The 17,787-nt window shown below is 40.3% G+C and overlaps 2 protein-coding genes across 6 annotated transcripts in view; both read right to left on the bottom strand.

Moving 5' to 3' along the window:
- Nucleotides 1–418: 418 nt before the first annotated feature.
- LOC111325391 (uncharacterized) lies at nt 419–11,472 on the bottom strand. Its single transcript, XM_022929202.2, has 6 exons — nt 11,318–11,472; nt 10,869–10,972; nt 2,334–6,263; nt 1,604–1,697; nt 942–991; nt 419–854 (listed from the first exon to the last, which is right to left on the bottom strand). Exons 2-6 carry the CDS (start codon nt 10,968–10,970, stop codon nt 852–854), a joined length of 4,179 nt encoding a protein of 1,392 aa, XP_022784937.2. The 5' UTR covers nt 10,971–10,972; nt 11,318–11,472; the 3' UTR covers nt 419–851.
- A 3,030-nt stretch (nt 11,473–14,502) lies between these two features.
- Nucleotides 14,503–17,787, bottom strand: part of LOC111325431 (QRFP-like peptide receptor) — a 39,663-nt gene continuing 36,378 nt past the window's right edge. For all 5 annotated transcript variants that reach the window (XM_088735872.1, XM_088735873.1, XM_088735871.1 and 2 more), the window contains one exon: nt 14,503–16,831. In XM_088735872.1, the coding sequence (XP_088591998.1) occupies nt 15,851–16,786 (936 nt within the window). In that variant the 5' untranslated portion in view covers nt 16,787–16,831 and the 3' untranslated portion in view covers nt 14,503–15,850. The remainder of the gene's footprint in view (nt 16,832–17,787) is intronic.

Here is a 17,787-nt window from a genome sequence, read left to right as displayed (position 1 = left end):
GTTAAAAAAGGATCCCGGGAACGAGCTTAGGGCACGTCGTACATATTTTACAAACTGACCTCTTGGATAAAACTACTGGAACATTATTTCTATGCATGACCACTTTAGGAAATTTTTGTTGGTCTCTAATCCTTCACCCTTCAATCGACATTGCCATGTTTGCCAAGAAGTTTGTCGCTTTAAATCTTAGCGCCCTTTTGAATACAATATATCATACCCTCAGTACTGACAACAATGGATAAGGGAAAGACGAGAGTACGTAAGGCCTTTCAGAGAGAGCTGGGTGTTAATGGCATTGGAGAGTTCAAAGCTCAAAATTGGCCTCAGTAAGTTTGGCGCAAAATTGTGGGTTCTTAAACTCAATGCTACATAAAAACAGGTCATCATAGAGGTTCACAACCAGTTCTCAAATCTCGCATCCATGCAATCAAATTTTTATTAATCAAATCCTCTTTCTTCCCAATGAACCGGATTATGTCTGATGTACACAACGTTTTCATTTTGAGGTAGGTATTCACATCCATTATAATTTTACTAAATTAGCCTCCGGCCTCCAAAAAATAACTCAACCTCATTAAGAAATTTGCATTAGAATTTGACCAAAAAGCAACTTAAGTAATGTATCTAATATAATATTAGAAGTTATCCTTTAAATTGAACTTCAGCAAAACGCCTCCTCTCCTGGACTTAATGTCCTCCAATACTGTCAATTGTCTGTACGAAAATCAATTTGCTTTCATTCAATTCCTTTTCCGGCGCATGTGCAACTATTACTCTGCATTCAGTTCACTGCATACACAACGTACGGGACAGTATTATGTTTCGCAAAGCATCGATGGAAGGGGCTAACGTTACTGAAAAACAAAAAACGGACATCTTGGTTCAATTGATATTTCATGGAGTTATAACTGAACATCAAACGGCAATTTTTTTAAAGTTACCTTGTGTATTGAGCAGAATATCGTAAAATTGTCCTCGACGAAGGAACTACCTGGAAAATTATAAAAAAAATCTGAGAGAGAGATCATGGTATCCCTGAAACAATGACTGCAATAGCGAGATAGCAGTCAATAGTGGCTGGCTACCATAATTTTGTAATGATTTGAAATAGTGTCAAAAGTAATCCGGGACAGCAGTTCGAGTTACTTTGCCTGTGATTGGTATAAAATACTCGTGCAACTCTCAAAAACCAAACAGATACTTTAATTTGAGTTTTCATTGCATCCTTGGTGCAGTTTTTGAATTAAGTAATCGAGGATTAGATTGGTTTGCTTGAATACACTCAGCGATTGGTCCCCCAAACTCGCGCCACTTTCTAACCCAATCAGAAGCCAGACTACAACCAACCAATACGCGACCACTCGCGTTCTTTCCCTCAGACGGTTTGCAGGTAATTTCTTTGAGTTTTCATTGGCACCTTTGGAAACTTTCTCTTATTCTGATTGATTGTTTTAAATACTTTGGTTTCAGTCTTACGACCCTCGGCAGGATATTGTGTCATGACTCAAGCTATGATTGGCTGTGGTAATAAACTCTTGCCCCAATTGAGAAAAACACAACTGTATGATGAGTTGATGTTAGCTACAAGACGGTCAACAAGCACCTGAATCTCTTGCGCATGCGTAATGGAAGATCTTATTGCATCCCCGTTTGAAGCAGGCCAAGGTGGCGCCAAGTTCAAAACATTTGGTGCATTTCTGTGGAAACAAAATGAAAACAAAAACATCGACAACATCTTCCCTTCTTTTATCTCCATGCACATTTCTTAGATTTGATTTGCTTGTTAACTTTAAACAGAACCAACCGCTATCTCTGGTTCACGACAAAAACATTTTCCAGTTAATGAACAAACATCTTCAGGTTCAATTTTTGCTGTTGGCCGTTCGCGTCAACGTGGCTTTAAAAACATTTTCCTAACCATTCGATTCCTGGGAGTGACCAAAAAATAATTTCTCCGTATCAAATCATTAGGTTGTCAAGCAGCGAAGTGGTGAAAAGAGAGAGAGAGAGAGAGAGAGAGAGAGAGAGAGAGAGAGAGAGAGAGAGAGAGAGAGAGAGAGAGAGAGAGAAACATCCAGCAGGGGATATCGTTCGATTTAACTACAAATTCTCACAGCTGTAATTATTACAAAAGTATGACAGACAGAGGGGACAATTAATATTGAGATAAGGAGTTGAAAGGTCAACCTTCTTTTACCCCCCCACCCCCCATGAGTGACCAAGACAGACTTTCTCCTTACAATGGCAATACAATGTCAAGCAGACAAGTGATGAGAATAGAGAAAACTATCAACTGGGGGATTATTAGTTGTAGGGTTAAGTGAGTGACTTACATGCTGCGCTGCACTTTCTACAGCTTGTTCCAATCCATGAACGGTCCTTCCGATCATAAAAACCCCAGGGGACCACACACCACAATCTCGATGAATCCACAAGTCCACATCGTAACTTTCGCTATCTGTTTGTATGTCAGAACTCGAACTTGCCCTCCGGCTTGGCGAAGACATTTTCTGCGACAGTTTGCCCTCCTTAGAGGAACCATCCATCGATTTTTCCTTGGAAAATTTCGTTTTATATGGTCCGTAAAGATCTCCTAGCAAGTTAAAACCGCTTTGTCTGCCACAGAAAGAGCAAACCCATGTATCACCATCGACACCGCCGCGCGGTTTGGTCGACATGACGTGCTTTACGGACGAGCTGGAATTGGATACTTTGCGTTTTTTCGAGGGTCTACCAACACTAACTGTTGGAGCCTCTACTAGCCGTTTTGCGCAAGCTACGGGCGGTCCAGAAGCCGAAGACATTTCTTGAACAGCGATAGCAGTTTTTGAGAATTTACGTTTAGCGACAGGCTCTGACGTGTTCTGTTCTTCAACCTCCATGTCCTCCTGCTTCCGCTTTACTTTATGTACGTAAGGTTTTCGCTTTTGCTTATCTTTACTTCCCACTGGCCGTCCACGCGTTCTGTTTTGCACTAGCTGTCTATTTCCTTCCACCGAGGAGACTTGATTGGTAGTGGACGTTTCTGCTGTTTTGTTCGAATTTGTCGAATGTGGATTGTTTTTCGTGCGGGGAGATTCCGTCTTGTCAGTTTGGTTATCCTTTTCCCCAGTTTTACGGGCTTTATCAGGCCGAGTGGGTGAATTTTTAGTCGTTTCAGAGTTTGGTGATTTGTCTTTCTTCACAGGAGTTTTAGTTTTGGGTGACCGTTCTGGATTTTTAATGCTCTGATCACACTTTTCCGTATCAGGCATGGTTGCAGTTCCAGAAATTGCTTTGTCTAAAACGTTTGAGGCCTTGTTCCTTGAATTGCTCTGGCAATTTCCAGTTTTGCCATCATTCCTGCTTGTGGTTACATCGGTAGCGTTACCTCCTTTGGTTGCCGGATTACTTCCAGAGCCTGACGTAACTGGGTTTACAAGTATCACCTGTGGATTCTGTTTGGATGAATCGGTGCTGAGCTTTTGAACCGGCATCAAGATGTTCCCTTGAATGAGGTACATCTTACCATTAGTCGTCTTGGCAACCATCACCTGTTGATTGTTCTGGGAGGAAGTACCCTTAGCAATGATGGTAGCCTTGATGGGAGTTGCCTGGTGCTGGGTGGTGCGTGTTGTAGTGGTATGCTGCTGTACTGTCTGAATTCCCAGAGTTCTGCTTTCAACTACATGCCCACCCTCGCTGTCTGACTCCTCCTGAGTTTTTTCATCCGCTGGAGTCTTTTCGTGAAGGCGATCATCGTCATCTGAAGAGAGCCGCTCTTCGCATCTTAGGGAAGGAATGGCTTGACGGTCCTTTTTACTGTGGACTTTGGCATCTTGAGTACCATCGACGTTTTCATTGGAGAGCGATTTCTCGGCCGCTCCACTGGACTTCTCGCTGACCACCTGAGGTTCATCTGTTTTGCCGTACGCTTCGGGTTTCTTAGTTATTCGAGTCTCTTCACTTTCAATTTCTTTCACCTCTCCGCCTACTTCAGACTTCTTAGCCGAAGTACTAACTTTCTCTTTAATCTCAGTTCTCTCCTCCTCATCAACGCCCTCAGCGCAAGCGTCATCCACACCAGACCCAGTCTTTTTTGTTTTGCACGCAATGGCGGTACCTTCACTGGAACTCACTTTTCCAGTCTCGTCATCATTGGTTCGGCTGGTTTTCCCGTTTCCCTTAGATTGGTCGTCTAATTTTCGACACCTCTCACTGGTTTTGTCTGCTTCGAGACCAGTTGCTCGTGTTTGGTCGTCTGCTTCATTAGTTTCGTCAGAGGTTCCACTCGTATCACCAATTTTGGAATCTGTCATGGGAGTGACCGAAAGTTCTTCGTTATCAGTACCCGTTTTTTCCACTTCTCTGTTTGATTCCTTTTTACAATCAACATTTTTTCCCTCAGAGGGCTCCTTCCGTTCCGTGCACGTCTCTTCTTTATCATCATTGCTGAATTTCGGGTTCTCGTGGGAAGTTTCCTCTTTCCCTACCTCCTTCACTGGACTTCTGGCACAGCTTTCTGACTCAGTAAAGCTCGTTGCACTATGTTCTACCTCTTTATGTTCCGTTTCAGATTTATCAATTGATCGTGGAGCAACGGAAGTCGTTTTTACCGTGGCTTCTTCCTCTGCCTTTATTTCATCGCCTTTGCATTCGTTTCCTACCTTTTTGTCAAAATCACACGACGATTCTTCCTTACTGTCCCATAAACTCTGTAAACTTTTGTTCGCTTGGCCATGCTCCTGTCGTGACACCGACTTGCTCTCACTGGATTCGTTGACATCGATTTCTTTAAACTTCGTATCAGTCTTATCAGACCCTTCCTTTTCAATCGTTTCTTCAGCTTCATTCTTGTGTCCGTCTGGACACAGTGGCTCTTTTTTTACAATTGGAGGTGAAACACAGGGACTTGTAGCATCTGAGGCGCTTCGTCGTTGTCGAGGATTTGCTTTGAGGATTTCACTTCGTTTTTTTGCAGACGTTGACTTCTTCTTGAATGAGCACTGTACAGCGTTAGAGACGGTAATCGTTGGTTCTGAAGTCACTGAACTTGGATCACTGCTTGGTGGAGACGATACCTTCTCCTTTGCGGTAAAAGGTTTCAGAGAGCTTCTCTCTTCAAATCCAAGTTGGCCAACCCTAGTGAGATCTGGACTTGTGGCACTTGGAGAGGACACCTTGGTTGGAGGGGATCTCTTTGGTGGAGGAGAAGGCATTTTCACAGCGTTTTGATGTCCTGGATAAGATGCACGGCGTTGTGTTAAGCCTCCTGCCTTGCTGGCAGTCATTAGCTGCTGTGACTGGTAATGGGACTGTGAGGGTGTAATGCTGGGTTGAACAAACATACACGAACTATGCGTCGTTTGTTGCTGCTGCTGCTGCTGGAAATGCCCTTGACTCGTCCCAAACGGAGACCTGGGCTGTGGAAAGTGTTCTTGAGGCCTGTTGTACATCCCTACATCTTGCTGTGGGACTGGTGATGTTGAAGAGGATCTTCGTCCAGGGGAGCAGGGTGGTTGGTATGGGTTTGTAGAAGACGTATACGGCATGTTAGGTAGCTGCATCCCTGTGGTTGATCTGGGGGTGTAGGAGGAGCCAGCAGAACTAAACCCATGCATTTGAGATGGCACCGGTGATGAGGATGGCCTCTTAGGATATGGACTGGGCTGATATGGAACCTGCTGAGAATATGGCATTCCTGAAGGCTGCAGAAATCCTCCTCCTTGTGGCATCTGCTTCTGCACGGGAGACACTGGCTGGCTCATTCCATAGCCATCTGCATAATACTGTTGCCTGTTGCTCATGGCAGCTAGGCTCAAGGAAGCTGGTCCAGGCATTCCCATGGGCTGAGTGGGGCCAGCCTGAGGTCCAAATTCCCCCATGGACTGTCCACTGACACCACCAGGAGCATAACCAGAATCTGGAGGAAAACCACCCTGGTAAGGACTCATGGCTTGGGAATGAGTTTGAGGAGACACAGTCCTAGCACCCTGGTAACCTCCATTGTATCCTTGATAGTTTCCACTTCCATATGCAGACTGCGGAGGTTGCTGCTGCTGCTGCTGCTGCTGCTGATACTGCTGCTGTTGAAGCATCAAGTCCATATCTGGCTGCATCATGCCATTGTTTGGACTTCTTGGAATCATTTGGCCTGGATTCATCGGTGGGTAACCAGAATTACACTGTTGCTGTTGTTGCTGCCGGGAACTTATTCCAGTAAACTGCTGCTGCATGCCTGCATAGCTGCCAGACCCAAATGCCATACCAGTCTGGGGATATCCCTATCAACAAACAAACATATTTTGAAACATTTTGAAGAAAGGAGATTTTTCCCTCAATCTCAGATAAACAAACATGCCCTCACACCCCCCCCCCCAAAAAAATAAGACATCTTTGTTAAAATTTGAACTCAACCAGAACTTTTTCTTCATTCCAGTACTTTTGATCATTGCTACACTAGCAATACTGTGCAACCTTATATACTTTTAAGCGATGTCGACTACAGAAGCAAACTATTTCTTATTTTAATTTGCAATTTGAAATGAATAAATTACATAGAAATGGAAGAGTTGAAAAGCCTGGTGTTTTGTTGTTATTGTTGCTGATATTTTTAAGACCAGTAAAATTCAATCAGAGCATCAATAATTGACTGTCAAATGTTCCTTTATCAGTGTTTCTGTGTTCTGGGGATCACCATGGGACTAAGTCCTAAATCCAGTGAGGGGTTTGAGTTATCACCAAAAAAAACAATCTTACATCACGCATCTCTTAAAATTGTCAGCCTGTAATGAATAATCATGGTCTCTTTATTTAACTGTTTCACTGGCACTTTCTAAATGTTATCTTAGAAGCATTTGCCTTTTAATCAAGGTAAGCTTCAAGTACAGTACTGCTCAGGTATACCTTAACTGTGCAGATGTATTTCATTTGCTCAGATGCAGGGCAGTAAGACGCATATATATGATTTTGATGTGCGCGCTGCGAAAAAATTTGTGACAAGTGTCTTTCAATTCAGTACTATAACGTTCCTTTGTGTTACACTGTTGTGTAAGACAAAGAACATTTTTTTAAGCCAAATGTAATTGTTTCTCTTTAGCTGTCACTTACTTCACAATCTGCATGATCATATGGCATGATCTAAGGTCACAACACAAAGTCACACTGATATTTACTGAGCTTCATAATAGTGACAAATGATCTATCACAATTGATATAATAAGCTGAATTACATGCACATTTAGAGTGGTTCTTACTTTTGATTTGTTGGAGGACAGGTGCAAATATGATATCACCATAAATAAATTTTTGCTTTGTTATCATATAAAACAAATACATGTAGATTCCACATTGCTGTGCATCCTTACAGTTACTGTTAGTCATAGATCATAACATCAAAGTGTGTTGAGGACATAAGTAACACACTCTGCTGTTCCTCATGCACCACTTATTTGTTCTTTCCATGTTTTCAATTCATTTGTGATCTACTTCTGAACACATGCATTGCAACATGGAATCTATTTGTTAAAACAGAAGTGTCATTAAATATGAGTTTCCCACTGCAATCATTTATGTTTTGGATCCCTAGCCAACAAGTTAGGGTTCTTTATAGCATTAGAAGTTGGCATCTGCACTAAGACAAGTAAAATGTGCTGTTCATTTAGAGGCTTGAAGTGCTGTCCTATCCTTGTCTCGTCTCCCGCATCTATGAATTAGTTAATTTGGTTAGGCAGGGGACGTTAAAGAACCCACTCACGAGATTACTGCGATGTGGTCTGGCCTGTTTACTGGGAATTGGTGGGGAAGGGGCATCTTCAAATAAGTTCCCTTCGATTGTTTTTGTAAACTGCTGATGCAGTCTGGCCAAAGTCCCCTGAAAAGTGTTGTGATGCCCTTTTGATCATATCCACATGTTAATTTGCACAATATAAATATTAAATAATAATTATTATTATTATTATTAAATAGCATAACGATTAAACGCATACAACTTTAAGGAAGCTTTTTTGTGTAGAGATTATATTAAATCATCACGTGCTAACTTTGTTCTCTGCTGAGTAAGACCTCTTTTTCATTGAAAATGAAGTGCATAGCAAGTACATTGTATATAGTTAATAACTCCTAGTTTCTATTTTTTTCCCTTCTTCTGTTAAATGATTAATCTCACAGGTGTATGTCCCTTTCGTCCCTTCAGTTGTTAGCAAAACATTTCTGATGATAAACACATATGTGCCATACGAAAAGGCACAAAACAATTGCTATGCAAAACAAACACAAGCTAATCAAGAGGGACAATGAAAAACATCCAAAAGAAAAACATCCACTGGTTACAACAAAGCTGGTCTCATGTTTTCTGTTCTTTGCCATAGAAATATTGTGCTCTCTTTCTCAATTCCTGCACAACCACAATTTCCCCAAAGAATCAACACCATTTCAATGCCTTATACCTAACTGTGATATTATTGGGGAAATTTGTTATATAACAAAGAGCATCTTCAGTTAGTGATCATTTCTGTTATTCTTATGGCCTTAATCTTTGCTTTGCGGGTGACTTTATAGGGAGAAATTGGATGGTGGTCACTTTTAGGGGTTAAAAGGTTAATTTCCTCTCCTTGTCTTGTCAAAAACCGTGGTTACTCATGTTGTACCATGTCTTAATTCCAAACAAAAATTTGATTTTTTGGATCAACTTGCAAATCACGTTTAGGCTCTCATAAATTTCCCAAAAAGTTTAAAAAGAAACTTTGCTTTTAAGAAATGCAGTAACTTAAGATCTCAGAAATGTTCTCTTGTCTATTGGGAAAATAAATATCAGAATCCACTGAACCGGCTGATTGAACATACATCTGGCCGGGCTTAAATGTTACTTACAAAGCCTAGCAGATGAAACTTTTTTTTATGAATGGCAAATTGTTCCAACCACTGGTGAATCATTTGTGAAGCTGTATGATATGATTGTTCCTCAACAAATTTCTTACAGCTAGTAGACCAATTTTTCTGCAAATTTAGAGAGTCCTTGAACAAAAGTTGAGACTGGAGGTAAAACCATACTGCCATGAAGAGCTATTTTCAGATAGAACTATTGTTCCTTGATGGCTCAAGGGTATCATTCCATATAGCATTAGGAGTAGACACTGCGTGGCTGGTGTAAGCTGTTTGTCAGCATTTTCATTAACTCAAAGGAGCAAACTCTCCATTGATCATCTTCCAAACTTTCTCCATACATAGATAACCTGATACCTATAAGCACACTAATCCTAAAACAAATGAAATGGCTGTTTCACTAGCATCATGACTGTTTTTCTAAAACATGTACACTGCCTAATAGGTAAATAAGCAAGAAGTGTACTGGTGAAGCTCAATGAAATTGTTTACGATGGTTTGGCTGACATGCCAACTTGCCAACTTCCATATCACCAAAAACTTGAGTTGATTTGCCAATGTTGTGACCACTTTACAAACTTAATGTACACAAAATTCCCTTAAGACTTTTTCTTTAACTCTATGATTTTACTTGAGTTTAAATATCTTTTTTAACTGTTTATAGTCAACCATAGCACATAGTGATCAGTGGAAACTAAGACTCATTTTGTCTGGTAGCAGTTTTGTTTACACCCTTTAAAAGTGATTGCTGTAAGTCTGTGATTACACTGGGTTTAATAACTGCACAAAATTGTCTGAAAAACCAACTTGCAACAAGCATATGAAAGAGAGCATCAGTGACTGACTCTTCGCATGAACAAATAGTTTGATTTGCTGCACTGATGCTCAAATTCCTCCTTTTTTTAACAAAATAAGGAATTGTAACTTAAAAGACAGGAAAATTAAGTTTGTTTGTCATTACACAATGTTCTATTTTTAGTCAGCAAACTGGTGATAACACAACAGCAAATTGACCTCAGTTCTCCGTAAAATACACATTGGTGAACTAGTACATTGGAGAAATAACAATGGCAATGAGAAAACAGGGAGAAAGTTTTGTGCATGATATTGTGCATTATATTATAAATATTTTTAGGAATTTTATCTTACTACCTGAATTGAAATTTATGCTAGAATTATAAACCAGTTTGAATCACTACTTATATTTTAATTTATGCTAGGATTTTTCTACTGTTTTTGTAATTACTTTAATTGGATAGAAGTTAGATTTATCCTAGGTCCACATCAGCTTAATGCTGCCAGTAACTAACCTGCGTTACCAAATAAACCATGTATGTATGTACGTATGTTTACTCTCAAAATAATCACTTTGAATTGTTACCCTTGTTTCACATTTATTTTTAAATATCAAGAAATTATTGTGGTAATAAAATGAAAGGTTAACTGTAGCTATTGCATATAACAGATCAAATTCTCCAATGTACAATATCTAGAAGAAGAAGTTAGAGAAAGGAGAATTTATAGTTTGGCTACGAGACTAGAACTTACAATACTGGTAAGATTAAAAGACGAAACAGAACATGAAGGTTTATAGTTCACAAGCCGATACGAAATGTTTACTAGAACGGAACAAACACTTATAGCATCGTTACAAATTCATCCAGTTTATTTACCCTACAACCTGTTGAGTTTCCTTTGACAGAAGTTCCATTTATTATCGATTTCAAAATCGTGTCACGATAAACTAAATCTGGCGAAAGTACTGGAGAGGGGACGCGAAAGTACTTGTGAGGACAAGCAAGCGCCTATTGTTAAAACGCAAAACAGAAACTGCGTCAGTCAAGGAAGTAACAACTCCCTGTTCGCATACAAACAAAGGATAAGTGATGGTTGCATCTGTTTCAGACCCTCAAAGATCTTATTATTCCGCACACTCGGACATGCGCGTGTAACAAGCATGCGAAAATGACTGGTGCCGCAAAATCAACAAACAATTCACATCTTACCCCAGATTGAACCAGGGCTGACTCATCCATGGGCCCTTGAATACTTTCGTCTGGAGGGTCAGCGCGCATTAGCATTTTCATCAAGTCCCCATCGCCCTCCATATCTGAAAAAATCCGCAGGCAAATTATTAGAAACGCCGCCTGGAATCTCTCGTGTAGCGACACGCACACGCGCGATCTGTACGCGGAGTACACGCCGGCTTTCCGTTTCATTCAAGAGGTAATCTTTGCACACATACAGCCACAGAAAGCTTCTAAACACCAAAGATTAATCATCAGTTTTGACGCAGAAAAGCTTGTGGTCATGAAAGGTCAAATTATTAATTCTGCTGTCTGCATATGGAATGTTATATCATCGCATGTCGGTTGCCCCCTACACGCTACAGCTACAGTAAGTGTAACATATTTTTGTTGAACAACCCGACGCAGTGAAACAGCATTCGACTCACCTCAATCATAGACCAAGGCCTTGGCTTTCTGTAATTGATGGTGAATTAAAGCGCCAAATTTCTCCGTTCTCTAGCAAAGTAATCGCCCATACATTGATGATTTACTGCCAACTTTTTGATAGCAGTTCACATTTCACTCAACCGCGAATGGTCAGCGGTAAACACCGGAAACTCGACTTAGTCCCCTATCCCGTTCGGTCATTCAACATCAAGCAGCACCCGACCAAGTAACAATGACCGATTGTAACAAAGAAACATGAGAATCTCAAATGTATTTCAATATCGTATATATTACTTTTGCTGTTATAAATTTATCCACCAATTTTCCTGTAATGAGGAATTCGAGCCTCCTATGTCAATTAGAAAACGGAATTCGACTTAAGTTGTCGTCGTTATTGTCTTCAAAATTGTGCTTCCGGTTTCTATAGTTCCTTTAAAAACAGGACGTTATAGTGTTTTTTTACTCTTACCCACAGGGCCTAGAAACCACAGATGTATATTGCAGAAGTGGCAAATAAAATAGCGATTCCCCGAGAAAAATATGCTTGATGAGATTGTTGTTCTTAGTTTACGTGAGGTCGAGCAATAAGAAAAATGAGAAGAACAATTAGAATTCGACAACTCTCTTGAGCAGTCATCATCAGTGTAACGCAAACCACAACGGCAACGGTAACGAGGACGCGGTGAAAGAAAGATTTTATAAACAGAACAGTAGCTTAGCACGCGCATTCTCAAATTTTGAGCAGACCTAGGCCCTTGCCGTCCCCGTAAAAAGGATAACATGGAATTATCATAATGTGAGAAGTGCGAGAATGGGAACCCCGAAGGCCAATAATGTACGTCTCCATATGGAACTCGATGCTGTTCACACAATTTATGCTGAGGTTGAGGTCTGGCGTCCTTAAGAACGGTAAACACATCCAGCCATTCGCGAAATTCTTATCAAAATAAATATATCTAGTTTATAAACGACGTTTTCCACAGCGTTGCAGTTATAAATGATTAAGGTTCTCAGCGTTTCAATCAAAACACTCACGCATCAAACGAAGACAGGAAGTGTTTGCATAACTGTTCTTTCGGTTTCCGTTTAAGCGTGAACAAAGTTCGAGTAGCGCGAGGGCATTGGGCGAAATGGTGCTAAAAATAATTATAAGGGGGTTGGGGAGAGGTAGGCAGAAAGACATAACGCTGAGCTGAAAGAGAAAAAAATCACTTCCACACTCCTTTATCAAACAACAAACATATGAAATACATATATATGAACTGCGGTTATGAAACGTATATGTGCACGATCCTTCGCAGTAAAGCACTATTCAAGCAATAGTGAAAATCAGACCTGAAAAAAATTCAGGCCTGTACGGATTTTCACTATTGCTTAAATAGTGCTTTACTGCGAAGGATCGTGCACGTATACGTTTCATAACCGCAGTTTATATATATGTATTTCATATGTTTGTTGTTTGATTTATCATCTACGGGTTTATGTCGAATTAATTTGATGGCCTGCTCCCAGTTGGCTTGTTAGCTCAATTGGTAGAGCGCTGCACTAGTATCGCAGAGGTCAGTGGTTCGAATCCCGTACAGGCCTGAATTTTTTTCAGGTCTGATTTTCACTATTGCTTAAATAGTGCTTTACTGCGAAGGATCGTGCACATATACACTCCTTTATCTTCTTTGAATAAAATACTCTTTTATAAGAACGTCGAGGCTGAGATTAGCCATGATTTATAGGACAAACTAAGGTCATACCTCAAGCTTGGAGTCTGTTTAGAGCGTTTTTATTTTTCTATAATTTACTAAATGAGAGGTATAAATAAACGTAAAATAAACGTTTAATGGTAGTATTGCAAGACGATTTACTCAGATCCTTGGGGAAATGCTTTATATAAACTTAAATGATGTAACTTCCTTACTGAAACATACCACATACCACATACCCCACATACTACACGAGTTTAATGGGTAGTCGAGAATGGTACGGTGGAGAAACGTCGACTTAGTCCCACAGCGTTGTGCAAAGACAATCGGTATTAATCTCGACCAAGCCTCGCTAGACCATCTGAATGACTATTTTGGGCGTCTGTGCCATGATGACAGTTATGTGGGACCTACTGATGTGCTTATCGAGGGGGGATGTGGAAGTTCCAGAGACAACGGAGAGGCAGGTCTGGAATGCGCTCACTAAGTTGAAAAGAACAGCTACAGGCCCAGACAACATACCCTTCTAGATTTCAAAAGATCACGCAGAACTTCTCACTCCAGTAACCACTCGTGTGTGGAGTTTATCGTTATCAAGTCACTCGTGGCCGTCTTCCTGGCAGAGGGCGAATATTAATCCCCTGCCCCCCTGCCCAAGGTCGGCATTCCTAAAGCGGATTCAGACTACAGAGGGATAAACGTCACACCTGTGATTACCAGGGCCTTCGAGAAAGTTGTATATCATACGCATGCGAGGGAAGCTGGTGAGGAAAGTCTGAGCCCCACCCAGTTTGCCTACAGCGAGGGGGGTAACTGTACCAATGCATTATTATCTATTCAACATCATGTTTATAAATATTTGGACAATCAAGATTGTAAGACAGTTCAGATCTTCACTATGGACTTTAGCAAAGCATTCGACTTAGTTAATCACAGTTTACTCACTGCGAAACTTAAGTAGCTACCGCTTAACCCCTACATAGTTAACTGGTACCACAGTTTTCTGCATGAACGACAACAGCGTGTTTCATCTAGTAACCATGTTTGTACTTGGAAGGTACTCAACAAGGGAACGACTCACGGAAGTGTTAGCGACTCGTACCTTTTTTAAGTTTTTCTTAATGATATAGATGTTTTTCATAATGACGTTCCTGCTCTTTTGAAATATGCAGACGACTCCACTATCATAGCTCTTGTAAGCAGTATTTCTGATCCGTCTGACCGTTTAGTAGAACTATTCTTTTAAAGTGGACTACAGAAAATAATATGATTTGTAACCTTAGCAAATGCAAGGAACTCATTGTTAGGAAAAAGGACAATAACACGCAATATGAGCAGATTTGCAGTATTCCACAGTGTAACTGTCTGTCGTTACTAGGTGTTACTCTTCAAAGTAACTGCAAGTTCAGTGAAAATGTTAGACAGCAATTAGTCAAAGCAAACAGATGTTTGCATTTTCCAAGGTCTCTTAGAAAGAAGCAATACTCTCAAGTAGAGATAGACCATTTATTTAAATCCTTAGTTATGCCGAACTCTACATACTGCCTTTCTGTATATGGAGCGTCACAATCTGATTTGAAAACTATACAATCTTTTCTCAATCGTTGCCATGAGCACCGCTTTATTTCTTCTCCTGTTTCAATTAAGGATCTTTTATTTAGACAGGACTGCAAGATATTAAAGGCTATTACCTCTGTAGATAACCATCCGCTGGGCGCGTATTTGCCACCTACTGAGGAGGCTAAATATAATCTGCGTAAAAAGCAGTGTGCCCTCTCCATGGTTAATACCGAACGATTTATGACATCCTATGTAAATAGACTGACTTTTAAACACAAGTTAATGCAGTTTCTACGTAGTTTTTATATAATTCGTTTGTAGTTTAACTTGAGTGTACACCTATGTAGAAGGTAACAAAAGACTATCATCATCATCATCATCACACATGGGAGAACATCTCAATTTTTAGTTGATAAAATTCTTAATAAAACCATCTAAAACTCGTACCCTTGTGTGTTATTCACTCCAAGCAAGTTATGTTTCTACGTCTTACCAAACTATTACTTTGTGTTTCTTCTGGCGCTGAAGAAAACTTTTTCGGTCCGTAAAAAAAAACAGCTCTTACAATATCGTGACAGTTATTCTCTAGAGATGGAAGTGCGTCGGTTTGTTACGTTCTCCTTGCAGAAAAATGATGTGGGCTAATAACAATGAATTACAGAAAGAAAACAACTTTTAGTGGATTCTTTGACCTGGGAATCTAACATTGATCCGTGTGCATTCTAATTCCTTATTCTTACATATAAGTATATGGTAGTTTATAATAGAATTTCAGAAGAATTATAGAATTTTAACTCCATAACTCCCAGAGGTGATTAGCAAGTAACTTCTCCCTATAATATCTATATATTACCCAGCGAACAGGTAATGAGAATACTCACACTTATGAGGCGGAAGTTGTGATCTTAATCTAACACCAAATTCTTGTAAATAATTTTCGAAGAAATGTGTAGCAGTCAGAGGAGAGAATTAACAATCAGATCTTAAGAGTTAAAAGATTAAGCTATCTTCTCTACTCTTCATGCTCTATCACACTTATTTCCCTAAATTTCAATTTTTTTTAAGTTGTATTAATTTTCACGCACACAGTCTAACGATCCTTTGGCTCCTCTAGGTGGCGTGCATTTATAGAAAGTAATTTGGTTGTTTTTCCTGTTATTTCACTTAAACAGACTTCAAGATATAACGAACTCGTTTTTTCCTAACAAATCCACCTACTAAGGAGAATTTGTTAGTGTAGATTCGGCTGGAATCCGTTTCAAACCAGCTAGTTGTCTAATAAGTTAATAATCTTATTTCAGGAGAGTTTGTTGCTTTGCCTGTTGAGCGAGAATTAAGATGCTTGTTTTTGCAGCATGGCATTAACGAGACGAGGTTCTTCCTGAACTGCTGACTATGTAGTGTGTATACCAGCGGATTGAGACAGGAATTCAGAAGTGCACTTGTTTGGGACACATAGTGTACGGTGGTGTAGCCTCCCCGAATCAAGGGACTAAGCACGCAAAGCGCTGCGGGAGGCGTCCAACACATGATGAAGATGGCCGACACTGAAATAAGCATCTTAGTAACCTTTCGTGACTCTGTGACGATTTTTTGAGAGGAGCATGGGACGAGGGTGCGGTTGCGTAGACACCAAATAATTCGTGCGTAAAGGTATCCCATGATACACATCGGTAGGAGGGAGTTGCTGGTTGACCAAGTAATTTTGTATGCGCGAGCTGTTGTGTTGTCTGGAAAGCGTTGCTTACATTGTTGAGTTTGTGAATCGTAGCTTGTTACAACAATAGAGGGCATTAGCAACAGAATTGCAGAAACCCATGCAATTGGCACCCACCATGACGATCGACCACTTTGCTTCTTTTTCAACGGGTGTAAGGTGGCGCTGTACCGTTCCGATGCTATGACAACCAACAGGAAGCTCGAAGCGGCAGCCGCTATCCAACCCAAGGACCCACTGGAAAGAAACTTGCACAGCAGATCTCCAATAACTCCGCCCGGTTGTTCGATGAAGTGGCTCAGAATGCATGGATAAATGAATAATAACGCGACCAGTACATCAGCAACTGCCAGATGGAAAAGAAGCCAGTTGATCGAGGTTTTCATTACATTTTTCTTCAAAATTACCAAGCACACCGAGTTCCCTGCTATGTTAAAAACTATCATAACAGACAGGAAAACTGCGTAAACCAGAGAAGCGGTCCCAATTGCCATTACGAGAAACGAACTTCGATTTCTTTTCTGCGAGCCGATGTGTATCTGTGAATTTAAAGACAAGAACCAATATCAATTTTTTGTCAAAGCAGACGATGCAGCAGTTATGTATTTACCCATTCCATTCACGTCTTGTCAAAAGCAACACATCAGAAAATTTTAGGCGGACAATCCTAAATTATTGGAGCAGCTGTGCAAACAGAAAAACACAAAATTAACAAAGAGGAGGAAATGACAAAGAATTTTGCATAAGCTTTTGAATCGTTTGCGGTAAAGTAAATTTGCAGTAAATAAGATATTATACCAATCAGTATTCGTTTTCCGTTGAATGAATGCTTTTCAGAATATGAATGAACACAGAGCGAAAACAAACAAGGTTAAATTCTCAGCGATCGAGGCTCTTGATATATCAATTTACTTAAGATCAAATAGTGTGTCAGTGAGCAGGACAGAAATGGCTTCCGACGTTTCTGTTCATGATGTCTTGACAAAGTATTATTAGGAGTCCGTCATCATTTAACTGCCAGCGGGGGAAAGGAATAAGAACATTACAAAGCCTCATGGGAGGACCAGGTAAATGTTATCGTGACGCAACCAAAATCCTACGACCAGCCCCCCCCCCCCCCTCCCCTTCCCCCCTCCTCCAGGTGATAAATGATAACCGGTCTCCTGAGTTATGTTGCCATGGAATTATCGTTACATTATCGTTTATGTTATCAAAATTTAATCCCTCATAATTTTGAAACAGATAAACTTTGAGTCGGCAATAAAGGGCACACCCGAAGCAATTTGTGAGCTTCTTTTGTTTTGCCGATGAGATTTGATCATGCACGATGGCGAAAAAAGAGAGATAATGAGGTTTACATTAGGAAAGAGATAACCAGAAGAATACGTCCTAAAAAATAGAGAGCATCCTTAAAAATCATCATTAAATCTTTTTTTCCCAATTGTTGATAAGTGTGTTTGATCTTGGAGGCGAAAATCGGACTAGTTTCCCAAGT

The sequence above is a fragment of the Stylophora pistillata genome, chromosome 10 (genome assembly GCF_964205215.1).
Source record: "Stylophora pistillata chromosome 10, jaStyPist1.2, whole genome shotgun sequence".
Taxonomy (NCBI): domain Eukaryota; kingdom Metazoa; phylum Cnidaria; class Anthozoa; order Scleractinia; family Pocilloporidae; genus Stylophora; species Stylophora pistillata.
The sequence above is the reverse complement of the archived record's forward strand: the minus strand, read 5'-3'. Positions and strand labels throughout refer to the sequence as shown.